Here is a 17591-nt window from a genome sequence, read left to right as displayed (position 1 = left end):
GAGAATATTCCATGTGCACTTGAGAAGGTGTATTCTGCTGCTTTTGGATGGGATGCTCTATAAATATTAGTTAAGTCCATCTGGTCTAATGTGTCATTTAAGAACTGTGATTCTTTATTGATTTTCTGTCTGGATGATCTATCCACTGATGAAAGTTGGATGTTAAAATACCCCACTATTACTGTGTTATTGTCAATTTCTCCTTTTATGGCTGTTAGTATTTGCCTTATTATATATTGAGGTGCTCCTATGTTGGGTGCACATATATTTGCAATTGTTATATCTTGGATTATTATGTAGTGTTCTTCTCTCTTGTAATATTCTTTAAAGTCTATTTTGTCTGATATGAGTATTTCTACTCCACCTTTCTTTTGATTTCCATTTACAAGGAGTATCTTTTTCCATCCCCTTACTTTCAGTCTATAGCTGTTCTTTCTATTGTTCTAAGGGGATGTGAGGAGGCCACTTAAATTCTCTGCCTTAGTTTGCTCAGCTGTAAGATGGGGATAAGAGTTGCCCTATCAACCTGGCATTAACAACCTGAGAGTTAAAAGGAGGATGAATGTGAAACTATGTTTTAAATTGTAAAAAGTAACAGCAGTTGAGGGATGGGCTAGAGGAGATGTCAGGAACTGAGATAATGAGCTATCATTTCCTTCTCTCTAGATGATCAGAGGAGAGCTACTTTGGCCACACTTATGGGTCTATGTGCTCTATGGCTATGTGGTCACAGCCCCTTCCTGACCACTTGTTTTTATGTTGGGCAGTATCCTTATTAAGCCCATTACCACCATCCACCATTTCATACTAAAATCTGTATCTGACATTTCTAAGAGTGATTTATGATTTAAAAACTTTTAGTATTAAGCCCCAGAACTTTCCATCCTTTATCCTATACCTTTTTGGATGATAACTGGAGATTGTACAACCTTTCTAACTGCCATTTTGGCTGCACCAGCTTTTCTCTGTATGGTAAAAGTAGCAGTTTCTACAAAGATAGGAAAACTCCTTTAACTTTCCATACGCATGTGTGATTTTTCATCTTTCAGGTTGTAAATTCACTGAAGACAGAAATCTGACTAGTTTATGGCTCATCAGTATAAAGTCCACCTGCAATGCAGGAGACATGGGTTCAGTCCCTAGATAGGGAAGATCCCCTGGAGGAGGGCATGGCAACCCACTCCAGTATTCTTGCCTGAAAAAAACCTCATGAATCTTATGGATACAGGAGCCTGGCTGAAAAGAGTTGGACATGACTGAAGCAACTGAGCACAGTAAAAGATGGCTGATTTGAACCAAGAAAGAAAACCAAAGTGTAGCTGAAGGAAGGGAAAGTCTACTTTGGGCTTGGTATCTCTATAGGACAATCACAGACCTTTCTCATCTGGCATGTGTGCCTCAACAACATCTCTGGCAACTGGAAAATCCAGGCATATAAGCCTATTCCCAGTGGAATACCTGGGCAAAATGCCAGGAGAATGATCAGTTAAGGGTTCTTAAATTCCACGATTGGTAGCAACCATTTACTGTATATGTTATTGAAAATATTTTACTTATAATCCTCAACAACTCTATGAGGTAGATTTTTAAAAACATATCTAACGACACAAAGTAAGCAAGGGAGCTGGGCTATGAACCTGGATGATTTCAAAGGCTAAACCTATTATTTATGCCTATAATGCCTCTCAGATACTTATGTAGTCTCTATATATCGTTTTTGATAGAATTAACCATAAAACAAGGGGAAAAAAAGATGCTTACCTTCAACAGTTTGCACACAGGGCTGAATAAAATAGCCAAAAAAATCCATATACTGCTTTATAAAAGACAGATAGCAACATATATAGTCAAACTCACACGTATTTTCACGAAAATTTCTTTTACAGAAGAACTTCAGGGAATTGTTAAATCTTAATGGATCCAAACTTCTCATCTGTACAATGACTAAACTTGCCCCAGTGGGGTCAAGTTGACTGTTTCACTGACCGGGTTTCTCCCATTGCTTCTGAATGCTGCCAGGGGAACGGCTGGTTCTGGGTGTGGCAGAGGCAGTCAGGAAGGTCATTGTGTTCACAGTCCCTCAAGCTGCCTCTACCACTTTACCTTTAGAGATCTAGGGAAGCTAAGTGACAGGTCCTCGGATAACAGCTAGTCATATACTGTTCTATGATTACTGTATAAGTACTATAATATCTGCCCATTAATATACTTGAACAATAATTAGCTTATAAATAGCTACTTTTAGGCAAAAAACTAGATAGCCTTTTCTCCCATTTATCTAATTATTCAATTATGCTAAAGCTTTTGACTGTGTGGATCAGAGCAAACTGTGGAAAATTCTTCAAGAGATGGGAATACCAGACCACCTTACCTGCATCCTGAAAAACCTGTATGCAGGTCAAGAAACAACTGTTAAAACTGGACATGGAAAAATGGATTGGTTCAAAATTGGGAAAGGAATACATCAAGGCTGTATATTGTCACCCTGCTTATTTAACTTCTATGAAGAGTACGCCATGCAAAATGCTGGGTTGGATGAAGCAGAAGCTGGAATTAAGATTGCCCGGAGAAGTATCAGTAACCTCAGATATGCAGATGACACAACACTAGTGGCAGAAAGGGAAAGAAACTAGTCTCTTGATGAGGGTAAAAGAGCAGAGTGAAAAAGTTGGCTTAAAACTCAATATTCAAAAATGAAGATCATGGCATCCAGTCCCATCACTTCATTGCGGATAGATGGATAAAAAGTGGAAACAGTGACAGATTTTATTTTCTTGGGCTCCCAAATCACTGCAGATGATGACTGCAGTCGTGAAAATAAAAGATGCTTGCTCCTTGTAAGGAAAACTATGACAAACCTAGACAGCATATTAAAAAGCAAAGACATCACTTTGCTGACAAAGGTCTGTAGAGTCAAAGCTATGGTTTTTCCAGTAATCATGTATGGATGTGAGAAATCATAAAGAAGACAGAGCACCAGAGAACTGATGCTTTTGAACTGTGGTGCCGGAGAAGACTCTTGAGAGTTGGACACCAAGGAGATCAAACCTACCAATCCTAAAGAAAATCAACCTTGAATATTCATTGGAAAGACTGAGGTTAAAGCTCCAATACCGTAGCTACCTGATTTGAAGAGATGACTCACTGGAAAACAGCCTGATGCTGGGAAAGACCGACAGCAGAAGGAGAAGGGGGTGCCTGAGGATGAGATGGTGGGATGGCATCATCGACAAAATGGACATGAGTTTGAGCAAACTCCAGGAGATAGTGAAGGACAGGGAAGCCTGGCGTGTAGCAGCCCATGGGTTTGCAAAGAGTAGGACATGACTTAGCAACTGAATACCACCACCACCACAGGATGAAGAGAGTCTTGCTACCCTGAAAACATTTAGTCTATAATGGGACAAAACCAACTTTATACGTAACTACAACATAAGGCCCGTTGCAGTAGTGCCTCACAAGGGGCAGAAACATTGGATTGAGGATTCAGAGAACAAATAAAAAAACCTGATTTGTTACCAGTGCTACTGTGCTACTGAGCTCAGTCGCTCAGTCATATCCAATTCTTTGTGACCACACAGACTACAGCCCACCAGCCTCCTCTATCCATGGGATCATTCCAGCAAGAATACGGGAGTGGGTTGCCATTTCTTCCTTCAGGGGATCTTCCCAATCCAGGGATCAAACCCATATCTCCTGCACTGGCAGGCAGATTCTTTCCCACTGAGCTACCTTTGGGAAGTCCCCACCAATGCTACTACTATTTGTCTCTAGTATTCACACCACTGTGCAAGTTAAGTATTAGCCAATTTAAAAGTGAAAACACAGATGTTAAAATCATTACATCAGGTTAGAACAGCTAAATAACTGAAATTAGGGATGTCTTCCAAGACCCTGGAAGGGTATCATTATGGTAATAAGGGGGAATTTCAGTGTTGGAATGGGAGCACACAGCATGTGTCTGGAAAACAAGCCTGCAAGTGTCATGGGTTATCTGGATTTTATGGAGGAAGGAGGCTAAGGAAACCGGCAGGGAAGACACCATGCAGGCTACGGAGAGGGTCTGGACTTATCTGCACAGGCTGGGGGTTACTGAGAACTTCTGCGTGCCTTGGCAGCAGGAACACCTCATCAAGCATAGCTCAGCAAGAGGAGGCAGGTAATGGGTCCCAAGGGGGCCAAAGTCTCAGCCCAGTTAAGTGCAAGGTAACAATACAAGCCTAACACTGGACAGGTCCAAGAAAAAAGACGTATTTCTTCATAATCCAGGACTTTCCATATGACATTAAGAAACCATGATTCAAGTTTAAAATCCTCTCCAATTTTGGATATTTAATTTTTGTAAATGTATAAGGTACAAATTTTTTTAAAAAAGTTTTTAAAGGTTACTATTTTGAAATTTTAGTTTTAAAAAGAACAGTTTTCTTATTGTAATCTGTCAACCAAAATCAAGAGTTAACAAAATTATAAAGTTTTATCTAAAGGATTGTGATTTATGGAAACTCCAATTTTCTCAACTGAGGCAGCGTCCTGAGGTCACGTTTTAGATGTGGCCCTGACTGGGTTTGCATACAGACTCTACCACTTCCTAGATATCTGATCTTGGGGAGTTACTTCAACTTTCTCTGCCTTAGCTTTCTGATGCTTAAAATGGGAACACAGTATTACCTTTCTAACAGAGTTGCAATTCTAATAATTAAACAGAACCTGGCTCATTAGTTATTATTATACAGTCTTAGCTGTATATATTTATACTACATGTTAGTTATGATTATACATTTTTAAACAAATAAATATGTTTTACTTTAGTAACAAAAACCCAAATATGGCAAAATTAATTAAAGGAAGGCTAGTTGAGGCCAGGACACTGGAGTGGGTAGTCTTTCTCTTCTCCAGGGGATCTTACCAACCCAGGGATAGAACCCAGGTCTCCTGCATTGCAGGCAGATTCTTTACCAGCTGAGCTACCAGGAAGCCCATCAATAAACAAATAACAGATATTATATGTTAAAATATGGAAAATAATATTCAAAAATGGTAAAAACAAATTATTTCCATCTAAGCCTCTTCTATTCCTCCTCTATGATATATCCATCCTGTAATCTATTAGAGGTTGATTGTAAAAATGCCTACATCTTTAACCAGACACATCAAAGAAACTGATTCCCAAATAAGTCATATCACACAGAATTAAAGGCCATAGTTTATGAAGATTCCTAGGGTCTTCTCATTTCAAAGTAATAGAACAAAATTCCAGTACAGCTAAATCTTCATCAATCTCTTGCATTCAGTTGAAATGGGAACTGCTTTTAACTGAGATTTAAAACTTTCACTAATGAAAACACAAGTCTGGAACCAAGAAAGAATAGGTCCAAATCACACAAGATAAAAGAAAGCTCTCAATCTTACCATGCGGCCAAGGTGAGCCTTGAGATTGCCCAAAAGGTCTCCCCTTTTGGGTATAACTTGGTTTGGTGGATGTATGTCTGACTTTTCCAGGTCTGTATATTGGAAAATTGTGACCATGTCGATTCTCTCTGAAGTAGAAATCACATAATTATAGTCTAGACTCTTCCATTAGTGATATATTTCAAAAATCCAAATTCCAGCTCAGATTAATACATTCATTTGACTTGGTTTATTCTGCACCTCAGTGGTCATTTAGTGTATAGTAACTTATACCTCAAAATTTACTCATTTTTTCCCCAAAGAAATTGGTTTTTATTATCTCTCTAATCATTTCAAAAGCTGTATACATTTGCCAGTTATTTATGTATTAAATAGCGTGCATTATTCTAAGAAATATTCAAAGAGAATCTCTCCTATTTTGATTACACCTCAAATTACACACAAGTAATATGATTACATCTAGGTTTGCGTTGGGTAGCATTTCCTCTAGGTTCGTAAGTTACGAGATCATGTTTACAAACCTAATCAGTTATTCTGTCAAAGGTGGTAATTTTTAACAACATTAAACTGCTAATTCATTTCCTCCTTATGTGTCACTAACAACTTTTGTGTTTGTGTGCCGTATGAGAAACTTTACTCTTGGGTGCTTTTCTTTAGCATCCACGTTTAATTAATCCTTGCCTACTGAACTCATATCCAAATTGAGTGAAGGTCATTAATTTAAGAAACATGATAATATCTACAACTGAATCAGCAATAACTCGGAGGGGACAGCAGAAGATGCAGTAAGCTGATGAGGACCATTGTTTTCCTACAAGAGTGGAACCAACTGGAGAAACAGGGAGAGCAGCTAGGAGGCAAATTACGGAAGGAATAGTCACAAAATCTACAGAAAGGAAGAAAACAGGATTGAATGGATATAAAAATTGTATTAGGCATTCAGAAGTGCCTTGTTATGTCTTAATTAGATATTTAGTGCCATTTTTGTCCTTTTCCTTGGTGATTCTATAAACTAATGGAAACTCCTAATGACGGCACTATTTCCCCCTTCACTTTATTACCATATTTCAGAGCAAACACACCGAGCCTGAGTCACAATGGTGCTCCACACTTATCACGCCTGGAGTTATCTTGCCAAATGACATGGCAAACCTCATCTTACCCTCTTGGAGAAGGGGAGCGTTGCCTTCTGGGAATCTGAGCTTTTCTGGGTTTGTTAGGCAATGGTTTCTGAGCAGCTGCTGGAAGCTGTGCTGATTCAGATAACAGTTCATTCATCAGAGTGTATGCTTGTGAGATTCGACGACTATAGTGGTCTGAGAGTAGCAATCTTTAAAATAAAAAATTAAATACCATTTAGTAAAAGAGTCCCTTTCACTTCATATTTCTAGAGGGAACACAGTGTTTGAAGACCACCTAGTACTGATTTTCTTCAAAGCAGTTCAATGCAAATTCAAATGTCAGATTTCTGAAAACCATTAGGAGGTACTATTAAAGGCACCTATGGGGTACTTAAAAAATGTACATATGTATTTGGATTGGGAGAGGGAGAGGGATTTCAGAAATAAGTTATAAAAATTGAATGGAATAAACAATATTTGAAAGCAAATTCCTAAAAAGGATAGTGGAGTCTAATTATTTTCTCTGCAGTTATCTCCCATACTTTTCCATTTATCAACAAAAAGGGACTACTGTGAAAACTAGAATGCCTAAGGTGCTATCTATGGTCTCGGTGAGTGAGAGAGAAGGATCAGGGTGTAACTACCAAACTCACCTGTCTTTTTCATGCTTCATCTTTTGTCTCAGCCTGATTTCCCTTGAAGTCATGTAAAACTGCACAAGAAACAACCAGTTAGTTCATTACCATTCAGTTCAAATGATTAAACCATTACAATCCACGGAAAACATGAAAATTCCACTAATAAATTTTAATAGGAAGCTAAAATATAATTTTGCTATTTAGGAACAGTATAAGACATTGTCATATTCGATGAAGCTTCCTATTCTAGCCCAAAACATGAAAATGTTAAAGCATCATGTAATTAAAATAAAATCCAATTGAATAAATAGAGTACAAAGTCTACTTTAGCAGCTAAATTCATATATTTTCTCAAAAGGAGAGATCCTTATCAGCTGCAACTTAAAATGGAAAATAGGAACATTTAAGGATGGAGACACCTGTATTTTGTACTTTGTCTTGTGATTAATCTCACCAAGAGCATGGTTGATAAAAGCAGAAATGAGTGAGACATTCAAAACCATCATTTTAATGTTTTAAAATGTTTACCAGAAACCTACTACAGTAGGTTTATTGTGACTTGTAAACTCTTCAAAATGCATGCAACACAAGGTAAACTGGCCAACATCAGCTATAAATATGTCTTATTCTGAAACATTAAGAGTTACTGTTGTAATAATGAGAAAGTAGAAAAAGAAATTAAGGAAACAATTCCATTCACCATTGCAACGAAAAGAATAAAATACTTAGGAATATATCTACCTAAAGAAACTAAAGACCTATACATAGAAAACTATAAAACACTGAAAGAAATCAGAGGACACTAATAGATGGAGAAATATACCATGTTCATGGATCGGAAGAATCAATATAGTGAAAATGAGTATACTACCCAAAGCAATTTACAAATTCAACGCAATCCCTATTAAGCTACCAGCCATATTTTTCACAGAACTAGAACAAATAATTTCAAGATTTGTATGGAAATACAAAAAACCTAGAATAGCCAAAGCAATCTTGAGAAAGAAGAATGGAACTGGAGGAATCAACTTGCCTGACTTCAGGCTCTACTACAAAGCCATAGTCATCAAGACAGTATGGTACTGGCACAAAGACAGAAATATAGATCAATGGAACAAAATAGAAAGCCCAGAGATAAATCCACACACATATGGACACCTTACCTTTGACAAAGGAGGCAAGAATATACAATGGAGTAAAGACAATCTCTTTAAAAAGTGGTGCTGGGAAAACTGGTCAACCACTTGTAAAAGAATGAAATTAGATCACTTTCTAACACCATACACAAAAATAAACTCAAAATGGATTAAAGATCTAAATGTAAGACCAGAAACTATAAAACTCCTAGAGGAGAATATAGGCAAAACACTCTCTGACATAAATCACAGCAGGATCCTCTATGATCCACCTCCCAGAATTCTGGAAATAAAAGCAAAAATAAACAAATGGGATCTAATTAAAATTAAAAGCTTCTGCACAACAAAGGAAAATATAAGCAAAGTGAAAAGACAGCCTTCTGAATGGGAGAAAATAATAGCAAATGAAGCAACTGACAAACAACTAATCTCAAAAATATACAAGCAACTTATGCAGCTCAATTCCAGAAAAATAAACGACCCAATCAAAAAATGGGCCAAAGAACTAAATAGACATTTCTCCAAAGAAGACATACGGATGGCTAACAAACACATGAAAAGATGCTCAACATCACTCATTATTAGAGAAATGCAAATCAAAACCACAACGAGGTACCACTTCACACCAGTCAGAATGTCTGCGATCCAAAAATCTGCAAGCAATAAATGCTGGAGAGGGTGTGGAGAGAAGGGAACCCTCCTACACTGTTGGTGGGAATGCAAACTAGTACAGCCACTTTGGAGAACAGTGTGGAGATTCCTTAAAAAATTGCAAATAGAACTACCTTATGACCCAGCAATCCCACTGCTGGGCATACACACCGAGGAAACCAGAATTGAAAGAGACACATGTACCCCAATGTTCATTGCAGCACTGTTTATAACAGCCAGGACATGGAAACAACCTAGATGTCCATCAGCAGATGAATGGATAAGAAAGCTGTGGTACATATACACAATGGAGTATTACTCAGCCGTTAAAAAGAATACATTTGAATCAGTTCTGATGAGATGGATGAAACTGGAGCCGATTATACAGAGTGAAGTAAGCCAGAAAGAAAAACACCAATACAGTATACTAACACATATATATAGAATTTAGAAAGATGGCAATGACGACCCTGTATGCAAGACAGCAAAAAAGACTCAGATGTGTATAGCGGACTTTGGGACTAAGAGGGAGAGGGAGAGGGTGGGATGATTTGGGAGAATGGCATTGTAACACGTATACTATCATGTAAGAATCGAATCGCCAGTCTATGTCCGACGCAGGATACAGCATGCTTGGGGCTGGTGCACAGTGATGACCCAGAGAGATGTTATGGGGAGGGAGGTGGGAGGGGGGTTCATGTTTGGGAACGCATGTACACCCGTGGTGGATTCATGTCAATGTATGGCAAAACCAATACAGTATTGTAAAGTAAAAAAAAAAAAAAAAAGAGTCACTGTTGAATTACTAATGAGGGTAAGTCCTTTCACAGGGTTGACTGCGTATATAAAAACGTACACAAAGAAGTGAATTCACTTTCTCAAGGTTCTATATAGTAGTCAATAATAAATGCAATGTTTTATTGATTTCTGATAAAAATGTAAATTTTAAATTACATGAATCCCTCACTAGTTGCATACCTTTATCCAAATAGAAACTAAAAATTTACCTGCAATACTGAAGGAGATGTCATAAAGTCTATGAACAAAACAGTCCCAACACCCTCTGAGTTAATTTATTCTAAATTTGGATATAATTCTAACCATCTGGGGATATCTGTTTGGCTGATGGGAGGGTGATATGGGAACTCACCCTCCATGGCGTGGAAGAATACACATATACACATGCACTGTAAGATTCTGGTCTTCAAGTAGCTCTGAAGGTCATTATCATGTCTCCAGAGCTATCAACAAAATGTTATCTAATGTCAGCATGCTCTCTCCAGACACAGGTAAATAAGTGACATTAAGTAACAGTTCACCTACTTTTGCACATTTGATGCTTAAATGTGACAATCTTGGAAGATTCACTTATTTTATAAAATGTGTTTCCCTAATGATGGAGAAAACAATGAAGTATTATATTTATTTCAGATTACAAAGTAAAAGATACACTATAATCCAAATGTAATGTAAATGTGACTTTCATAGTTATGTAATCATCAAAGTAATACTGCCTTATTTCATCTTCTGAAGAAAAACACTTCTGACCTAGCCATGGTTATATCCATAGTCAGGAATCGGTAAACAAATGCTGACAGTTTAAAGGAAAGCTGAAACACACACAGAAGCGCCACTCTTCTGTTGGTACATGCCTGGACCATACTTTAAAAAGGTTTTTTTGTAGACAACTTACAGAGAGAAAATTGATTTTTAAAATGCCTTTACCACACACATAGTCAAGTTGTTCGACTGCAACTGACTTCCACTGAAAATTTAGGGAGTGACTTCAGTTGGTCGCCCAATCCCTTGATCTCTTCATTCAATGGTTAAAATGTCAGAGCCATAATTAGCCTCAGGGAGAAAAAATATTTAAGACAGTTGAATAAAACATAGTTTGTAGTCCCTTGCTACATTTTGTTAAGGTAATTTCTTAATTTTCCCTGACTTAAGCAAAATGCTGACTTTTCTATCAAATAACAAATGATTCCAAATTATGTTCATCCTCCTCTTGAATACCTGCCAGGAAAAAGTTGCACATATTCTGCGATAATTCCACTGCCCTTGATACTGCAGACTTACTGGGTTATTCCTGGGGCAGAAAGGATCGTGTTCTTGCCCTCTCTTCTCTGCCAGCTGATTTAAGTACTCTGCCATTCTTGCTTTTCGTTTTCTTTTCATCCAGACTTGAATCTCTCTTCTCTCCTTCTCAGTTCTTTGTGGGCGTCTACCAGAGGGATGCTGAATCCTGAGAAATTTAACCAGCAGTGCATCATTTGATTTTAAATTTGTTATGGAGATAACACATGTACCCCAGTGTTCACTGCAGCACTATTTACAATGGCCAGGACATGGGAGCAACTTGAGTGTCCATTGACAGATGAATGGATAAAGATGTGGTGCACACATACAGTGGGATATTACTCAGTCATATAAGGAATTGAGTCAGTTGTAGGGATATGAATGAATCCAGAGCCTTGTCATACAGAGTAAGTCAGAAAGAGAAACAAATTTTGTGTATTAATGAATATATGTGAAGTCTAGAAAAATGGTGCTGATGAACACATTTGCAGGTCAGGAACAGAGAGGTACAGATGTGGAGAATGGACCTGTGCACACAGTTGGGGAAGGAGAGGATAGATGAATTGCGAAAGTAGTACTGACATATACATACCGTGAGTACGCTGGACAGCTGGCGCTGCTGTTCAGCACGGGGAGCTCAGCGCAGTGCCCCGGGATGACCCAGAGGGTGGAATCGGGGGCAGGGGTGGGGACAGGGGTGGGAGCGAGGCTCCAGAGAGGGAATATATGCATACATATGGGCTTTCCTGGTGCCTCAGACAGTGAAGACTCTGCCTGCAATGGAAACCTGGGCTTGGTCCCTGCGTTGGGACGATCCCCTGGAGGAGGGCATGGCATCCCACTCCAGTATTCTTTTGGGTTTTCCTGGTGGCTCAGATGGTAAAGAATCTGCCTGCAATGTGGGAGACCTGGGTTCAATCTCTGGGTTGGGAAGATCCCCTGGAGAAGGGAATGGCTACCTACTCCAGTCATATGCTTATGATGTCTAGTCAATTTGCTCCAATCTGTCCCCTGAAATCCACTGACAACAATCTCAGGTCACCAAGAGCCTCTTCAGTCTTCCTCCTACTGGACTTCTCTATAGTATCTGGTGCAACTGGCTTCTTTCTGCTTTAAACTCTCTCTTACCTGAGTCTTTTTCTGACTTTCAAAACACAACATACCCTCTCATACTGGGCATCCTTCTTCTCTGCTCACCACCAATATGAATGTTTTTAAAGGTTCTGTTTTGGATTTCTTCATCGATCTATTCCTAGACCATCTCAATCACTTCCAAAACTTATTCCACAGAGATGACTTCTAAACTGCAGCCCTCCTGGATCTGGATCTGGCCTCAGGTTCCTGCCCAGGCTGTTCTTCCCAGGATCCAACCTGAGCTAACGAGGAGCATGGCAGGGATGCTGTGGCTGGCCCTGACCTATAAGAGACAGGACTCCTCTGAAGTTGACTCTGGCTTGATGTCTCACTACTGACCCAGCTGAAGCTTTCCCAGAACCACACTGTACTCTGGACTTAACTGACTCAGCCTTCTCTCCTCCACAGGGAGGGAACAGACTTGCACTGTGGTCGGATGCCTCACTTCTGATTTTCTTCCTCTCAGGCATTTGCTCGCTACAGCTTTTGTACATCTAATCCCATCCTGGCTTCTACACAAACAGTACTAACAGTGGCCCAAGAAAAAAGGTGGAGTGAGACAGCAATTCGGGGCTGACTCGAAACATGCAGCATGGGAAGAAGACACCATCCTAACATGAAGAGGGGTTATGGATAGAGACAATGTGGTTTTATACTAGACAACTGCTTTTCTTCTGGAGTCTGGACTCCTGGGATGTGCCAGGCAGAGAGTACCCTAATCCAACCAACCTCCAATGAATCAATAAGCCAAAAGGTGTATGTATCCCAAAGAAGCATCAGTAGAAGAAGCAGCCTTTATTCTATCAAAAACCAGTTCATGGCCCAGGAAAGGCAACAAGGAAAAACTTTTTAACATAATGTTCCAAGAAAAGCTATTTAAAATGTATTCTAAAGGTTCATGTCTAGGGTAAAGTACTATGAACTAAATTATTAATTACTTTAAGAAGAAACAGGATTACATTTATGTCGTACTCAGAGTGATGAGACCTTCAGAAAACTCAGGATACAGATGTGCTGTATTAGTTACAGAAGCCAGTCTATGATTGTTGGAGGAAGGGGAGGAATGACACATAAACATCACAAAGTCTATTAACAGAGGAAAAAAATCTATGTAAGCTTTGAATCTGTTTCCTAAAAAATCATCACCAAAAATGGTCATTTTTTCAAATACTCTTAAACATAAACATTTTAAACAGGTTAAAAATGAATTATTCAATGATTACCTGGAGATGCTCCTAGCCTGTTGCTCTGTTAGGCCGAGCTCTTCACTGGAAAATCCATCTTTCGTTATGAGGTCATTGATAATGTCCGCAATATCAGTCAGTTCACTCGTCTGGAGTGGATCTACCAAAACACTTCATTCCCAAATGCAATATGAGAAATATAAATCAGTACCCACAACTTACTTATATTAAGCAAAAATAAGCGTTTAAAACTACACTCTCCAAGAGCATAAATGAAGACAAAAAATGATAAGCATATAACTAATTTCATTCTATTGCTTTAATCTCATTAATCCTCAGTGGAAAAGCCTAATCATCAGTAATTGACAACTTCACATATACTCTCAAAGGAACAAATGTAAGGCCTAGAAGACAGCTTCTAATCTGTCCTGCCTATTGCAATTTAATACATATGTAGTAAAAGAAAATGCAGCAAAGACTCTACCTACTCTAAAACAGTAAGAGAGATACAACATAACAGTCATCAGTGTCTTAAAAGATCCCATTCCCAATGGGAATTACATTCCTTTAATCCACAAAAAATATATAGTGTAAAGCTGACATACATATGAACAACAAAATTTCCAGAACATATGACTTATACCTAACTGCAAGTAAAACTATGAATTAAGATAGTTACCTTTCAAATAATTCATCACTGTTATTCACACCTTAAAAAAAAAGAAACATCAGTATCAATTAAAATTTCAGGTCAGTTATTTTTTTTCTCTTTTAAATTATTAGCCTGATCTAGAAATTATATGTCCAGAAACTGAAATATTTTTAAACCTCCATTTGGTGGTGAATAGTGTTCACATTTTAAGATGACTTATCTATCCAGAGCACTCTGAACAATACATGTTAGGAGGTATAATCTACTTTGCTTCATACATGGTTTAGAATACTGGAGTGTGATTTACTAAAAAGAAAAGAAAACAAAAAAACTTTTGATGATCTGAAAGGAGTACTTTGTAGAAAACATCTAATTTAATCCCCAAAGCCTTTACATGGAAGAACATGACTCAAGGATGATTTTTAAATCTTGTCCAGTATTAATAACATGTCTTTAAAGTAAAACATAGCCTTTTCAGCTTTCTGTGTTTAACCCTCAAAGAGAACGGGGTTAACAGAGAGAAACTGTCCTGACATCTCTTCTCAAAAACATTTCCTTCATATTTTCTTATACTAAGATAAACTCACCTTGCCTCTTTGACTGAGACATCCCCATGTTTTTAATATTAAATAATTTTGCTTTCTTAAGCACATTTTTTGTTTTTTAATCCTCACATCAAGAATTTCACATTATCTTTGGTCTCTGAGTCTGGTCATTTGTGAGTTCTTCAATAATGGTGTAAGTAGAGACTTGTTCATATAGTTGCTAAGCCATGTTTGACCCCAAGAACTGTAACTCGCCCAGGCTCCTCTGTCCATGGGATTTCCCAGGCAAGAATACTGGAGTGGGTTGCCATTTCCTCCTCCTGGGAATCTTCCTGACCCAGGGATCAAGCCTGCATCTACTGCAGGGGCAGGCCGATTCTCTAGCACTGCAACAGCAGGGAAGCCCTAAGTATAGGCTGATCAGATACAAAAGCTCTAAGAAATGAATCATTTTGATAAAGTGATACTTTTATCAAAAAGCAGAAAAGTGATTTAGTCAAATAACAACTTTTAAAAGTAGTTACGTAGGAAGATTCTATCCTTCATTTTCAAACCATCTTTGGATTTTTTTCTTTGGGATGGCCTTTATAATTTACTAACACACACAACAGATCAGCTTCATTCCTTGATAGTCACAGTTCCTTTTTGAAAAAATGCCAAACAGTGACACTCAGCCTGATCATCGACTTCACTTATTAGGAATACCAATAGGTCTTAAAGTGCTAAAAAACACTCAGTCTTCTTTCTTGACTTTCTGGTGGCCTGTGAAACTGTCAGCGATTCACTTTTTCTTGAAAGTCCCTTCACCAGAGGCTGCTCATCCGCTTCCCTCACTGGGTGGGGTGGGCTCCTCCTGCTCTCTGATGGATGACATTTCTTAGGCTGGTCCTAAGATTTTCCCATTTTCCATCAGTATTAACTATATAATTAGGGAAAATGCTCTTCTGTTTTTTAAGCTTAAACCTCTTAGCAAGCTCTACTTGCTTATCAAAAACTAGGTCCTAAATATGATATGAATATCACCTGAAATACTACATCTGGTTGAAGGTGCTCTAAGAGTTTGACATTAAGACCTGGTGATATCCTTGCTCTTAGTCATGCTAACCAGCCATTTGCGTTCTCATTCTCCACCAATGCCATCCACTTAGTCACTGAGTATCAGTTCAGTTCAGTTGCTCAGTCATTTCCGACTCTTTGCGACCCCATGAATCGCAGCACACCAGGCTCCTAGTCCATCACCAACTCCCAGACTTTACCCAAACTCATGTCCATGGAGTCAGTGATGCCATCCAACCATCTCATCCTCTGTCATCCCCTTCTCCTCCTGCCCTCAATCTTTCCCAGCATCAGGGTCTTTTTCAATGAGTCAGCTCTTCACATTAGGTGGCAAAAGTATTGGAGTTTCAGCTTCAACATCAGTCCTTCCAATGAACACTTAGGACTGATCTCCTTTAGGATGGACTGGTTGGATCTCCTTGCAGTCCAAGGGACTCTCAAGAGTCTTCTCCAACACTACAGTTCAAAAGCATCAATTCTTCGGTGCTCAGCTTTCTTTATAGTCCAACGCTCACATCCACACATGACCACTGGAAAAACCATAGCCTTAACTAGATGGACCTTTGTTGACAAAGTAATGTCTCAGTAATATGCTGTCTAGGTTGGTCATAACTTTCCTTCCAAGGATTAAGCGTCTTTTAATTTCATGGCTGCAGTCACCATCTGCAGTGATTTTGGAGAAAATAAAGTCTGCCACTGTTTCCACTGTTTCCCTATCTATTTGTCATGAAGTGATAGGACCAGATGCCATGATCTTAGTTTTCTGAATGTTGAGCTTTAAGCCATCAGCTGCCTATTCAGAATGTCTCATTTCTTCTCCTTTCCCACAACACTGCCCAGACCCTCATCACTGCCCAGGTCACATTAATTTAAAAGTTCACTGACTGACCTAGACCTCCATCCTAGTCTTTTTCCAAACCTCTCCTGCTCAAAATCTGTCAGCGATTCCCAAGTACAAAATGTAGTTTAAACTTCTCAGATACAATCAGAATCCGCTAAGGCCTCTTTAACTTCATTTCTCAATTCTCCCTTCCATAAGAGGAAAGAGGAAAGATACTGGTGACCAAGAACCTACAGGAATCAAACAGATTCTCAGCTAAATGCTTTATATACAGTAATTAATCTTCACAACAACTCAGTGAATAAAAATGATTATCTTTATATGATGATGACTGAAATATGAACAGAATCTAGAAAGAGTTTAGAGAACAAATACAAAGGTTAAAAACAGCTTAATTATTTTTTATTTGAATAAGAGCAATGCCATTTAAAAATAGCATTTCTAATGGCTTATATAACTTTAATAATGGTAATAAAATATATTGCAAGCATTCAATAAAATCACCCTTATTGACCATAAGTATCTGAGGGCAAAAAAGGTATTTCAAGGCCACCATTAGAGTTCCAACTGTGATACGTAGTATGCCCTGCTATTATTATGACACAAAATATCACTTAGGACTAAGGAATGGCATTCTGAACTGTCAGCTCTAAAAGAAATAGAAGGAACAATGGCCCTGAATTTCTCTAAGCCTCAATATTCTCAACTATAAAATGGGAGAATAATGGTAGCTAGATCACAGGTCAGGCTTACACCAGGGTCAACACACATAAAACAGTGATGTCTGGCATGTGGAAGAGGCCCAAAAAGTCAGTCATTATTTTGTTTCCAAATCAAAACTCTTAAAATTGACAGAGTTTTAATTTCTCAATTTTTATAAAAATCAAATAGTATAGTATTATAGTATAATATACCAGTGTAATACTATAATGTTTCAGTTGCTATGTATTTAACGGGGCTTCCCAGGTGGCGCTCGTGGTAAAGAACCCGTCTGCCAATGCAGGAGATGTAAGGGACTTGGGTTTGATCCCTGGGTCAGGAAGATCCCCTGGAGGAGGGCATGGCAACGACTCTAGTATGCTTGCCTGGAGAATCCCATGGACAGAGGAGCCTGAATTACACAGAGATATAACACATCTGTGGAG

General features: G+C 38.5%; 1 protein-coding gene across 1 annotated transcript in view; it reads right to left on the bottom strand.

Moving 5' to 3' along the window:
• The window catches only part of CPLANE1 (ciliogenesis and planar polarity effector complex subunit 1), a 103282-nt gene that overhangs the window by 7647 nt on the left and 78044 nt on the right, over positions 1–17591 (bottom strand). Inside the window, exons 45-51 of the mRNA XM_052659199.1 lie at positions 14032–14062; positions 13392–13523; positions 11035–11200; positions 7184–7242; positions 6572–6739; positions 5410–5537; positions 899–988 (exon numbers count right to left, since the gene is read on the bottom strand). Of these exons, the coding sequence (XP_052515159.1) occupies positions 899–988; positions 5410–5537; positions 6572–6739; positions 7184–7242; positions 11035–11200; positions 13392–13523; positions 14032–14062 (774 nt within the window). The remainder of the gene's footprint in view (positions 1–898; positions 989–5409; positions 5538–6571; positions 6740–7183; positions 7243–11034; positions 11201–13391; positions 13524–14031; positions 14063–17591) is intronic.

Source organism: Budorcas taxicolor, chromosome 20 (assembly GCF_023091745.1).
Source record: "Budorcas taxicolor isolate Tak-1 chromosome 20, Takin1.1, whole genome shotgun sequence".
Lineage (NCBI taxonomy): Eukaryota > Metazoa > Chordata > Mammalia > Artiodactyla > Bovidae > Budorcas > Budorcas taxicolor.
The sequence above is the reverse complement of the archived record's forward strand: the minus strand, read 5'-3'. Positions and strand labels throughout refer to the sequence as shown.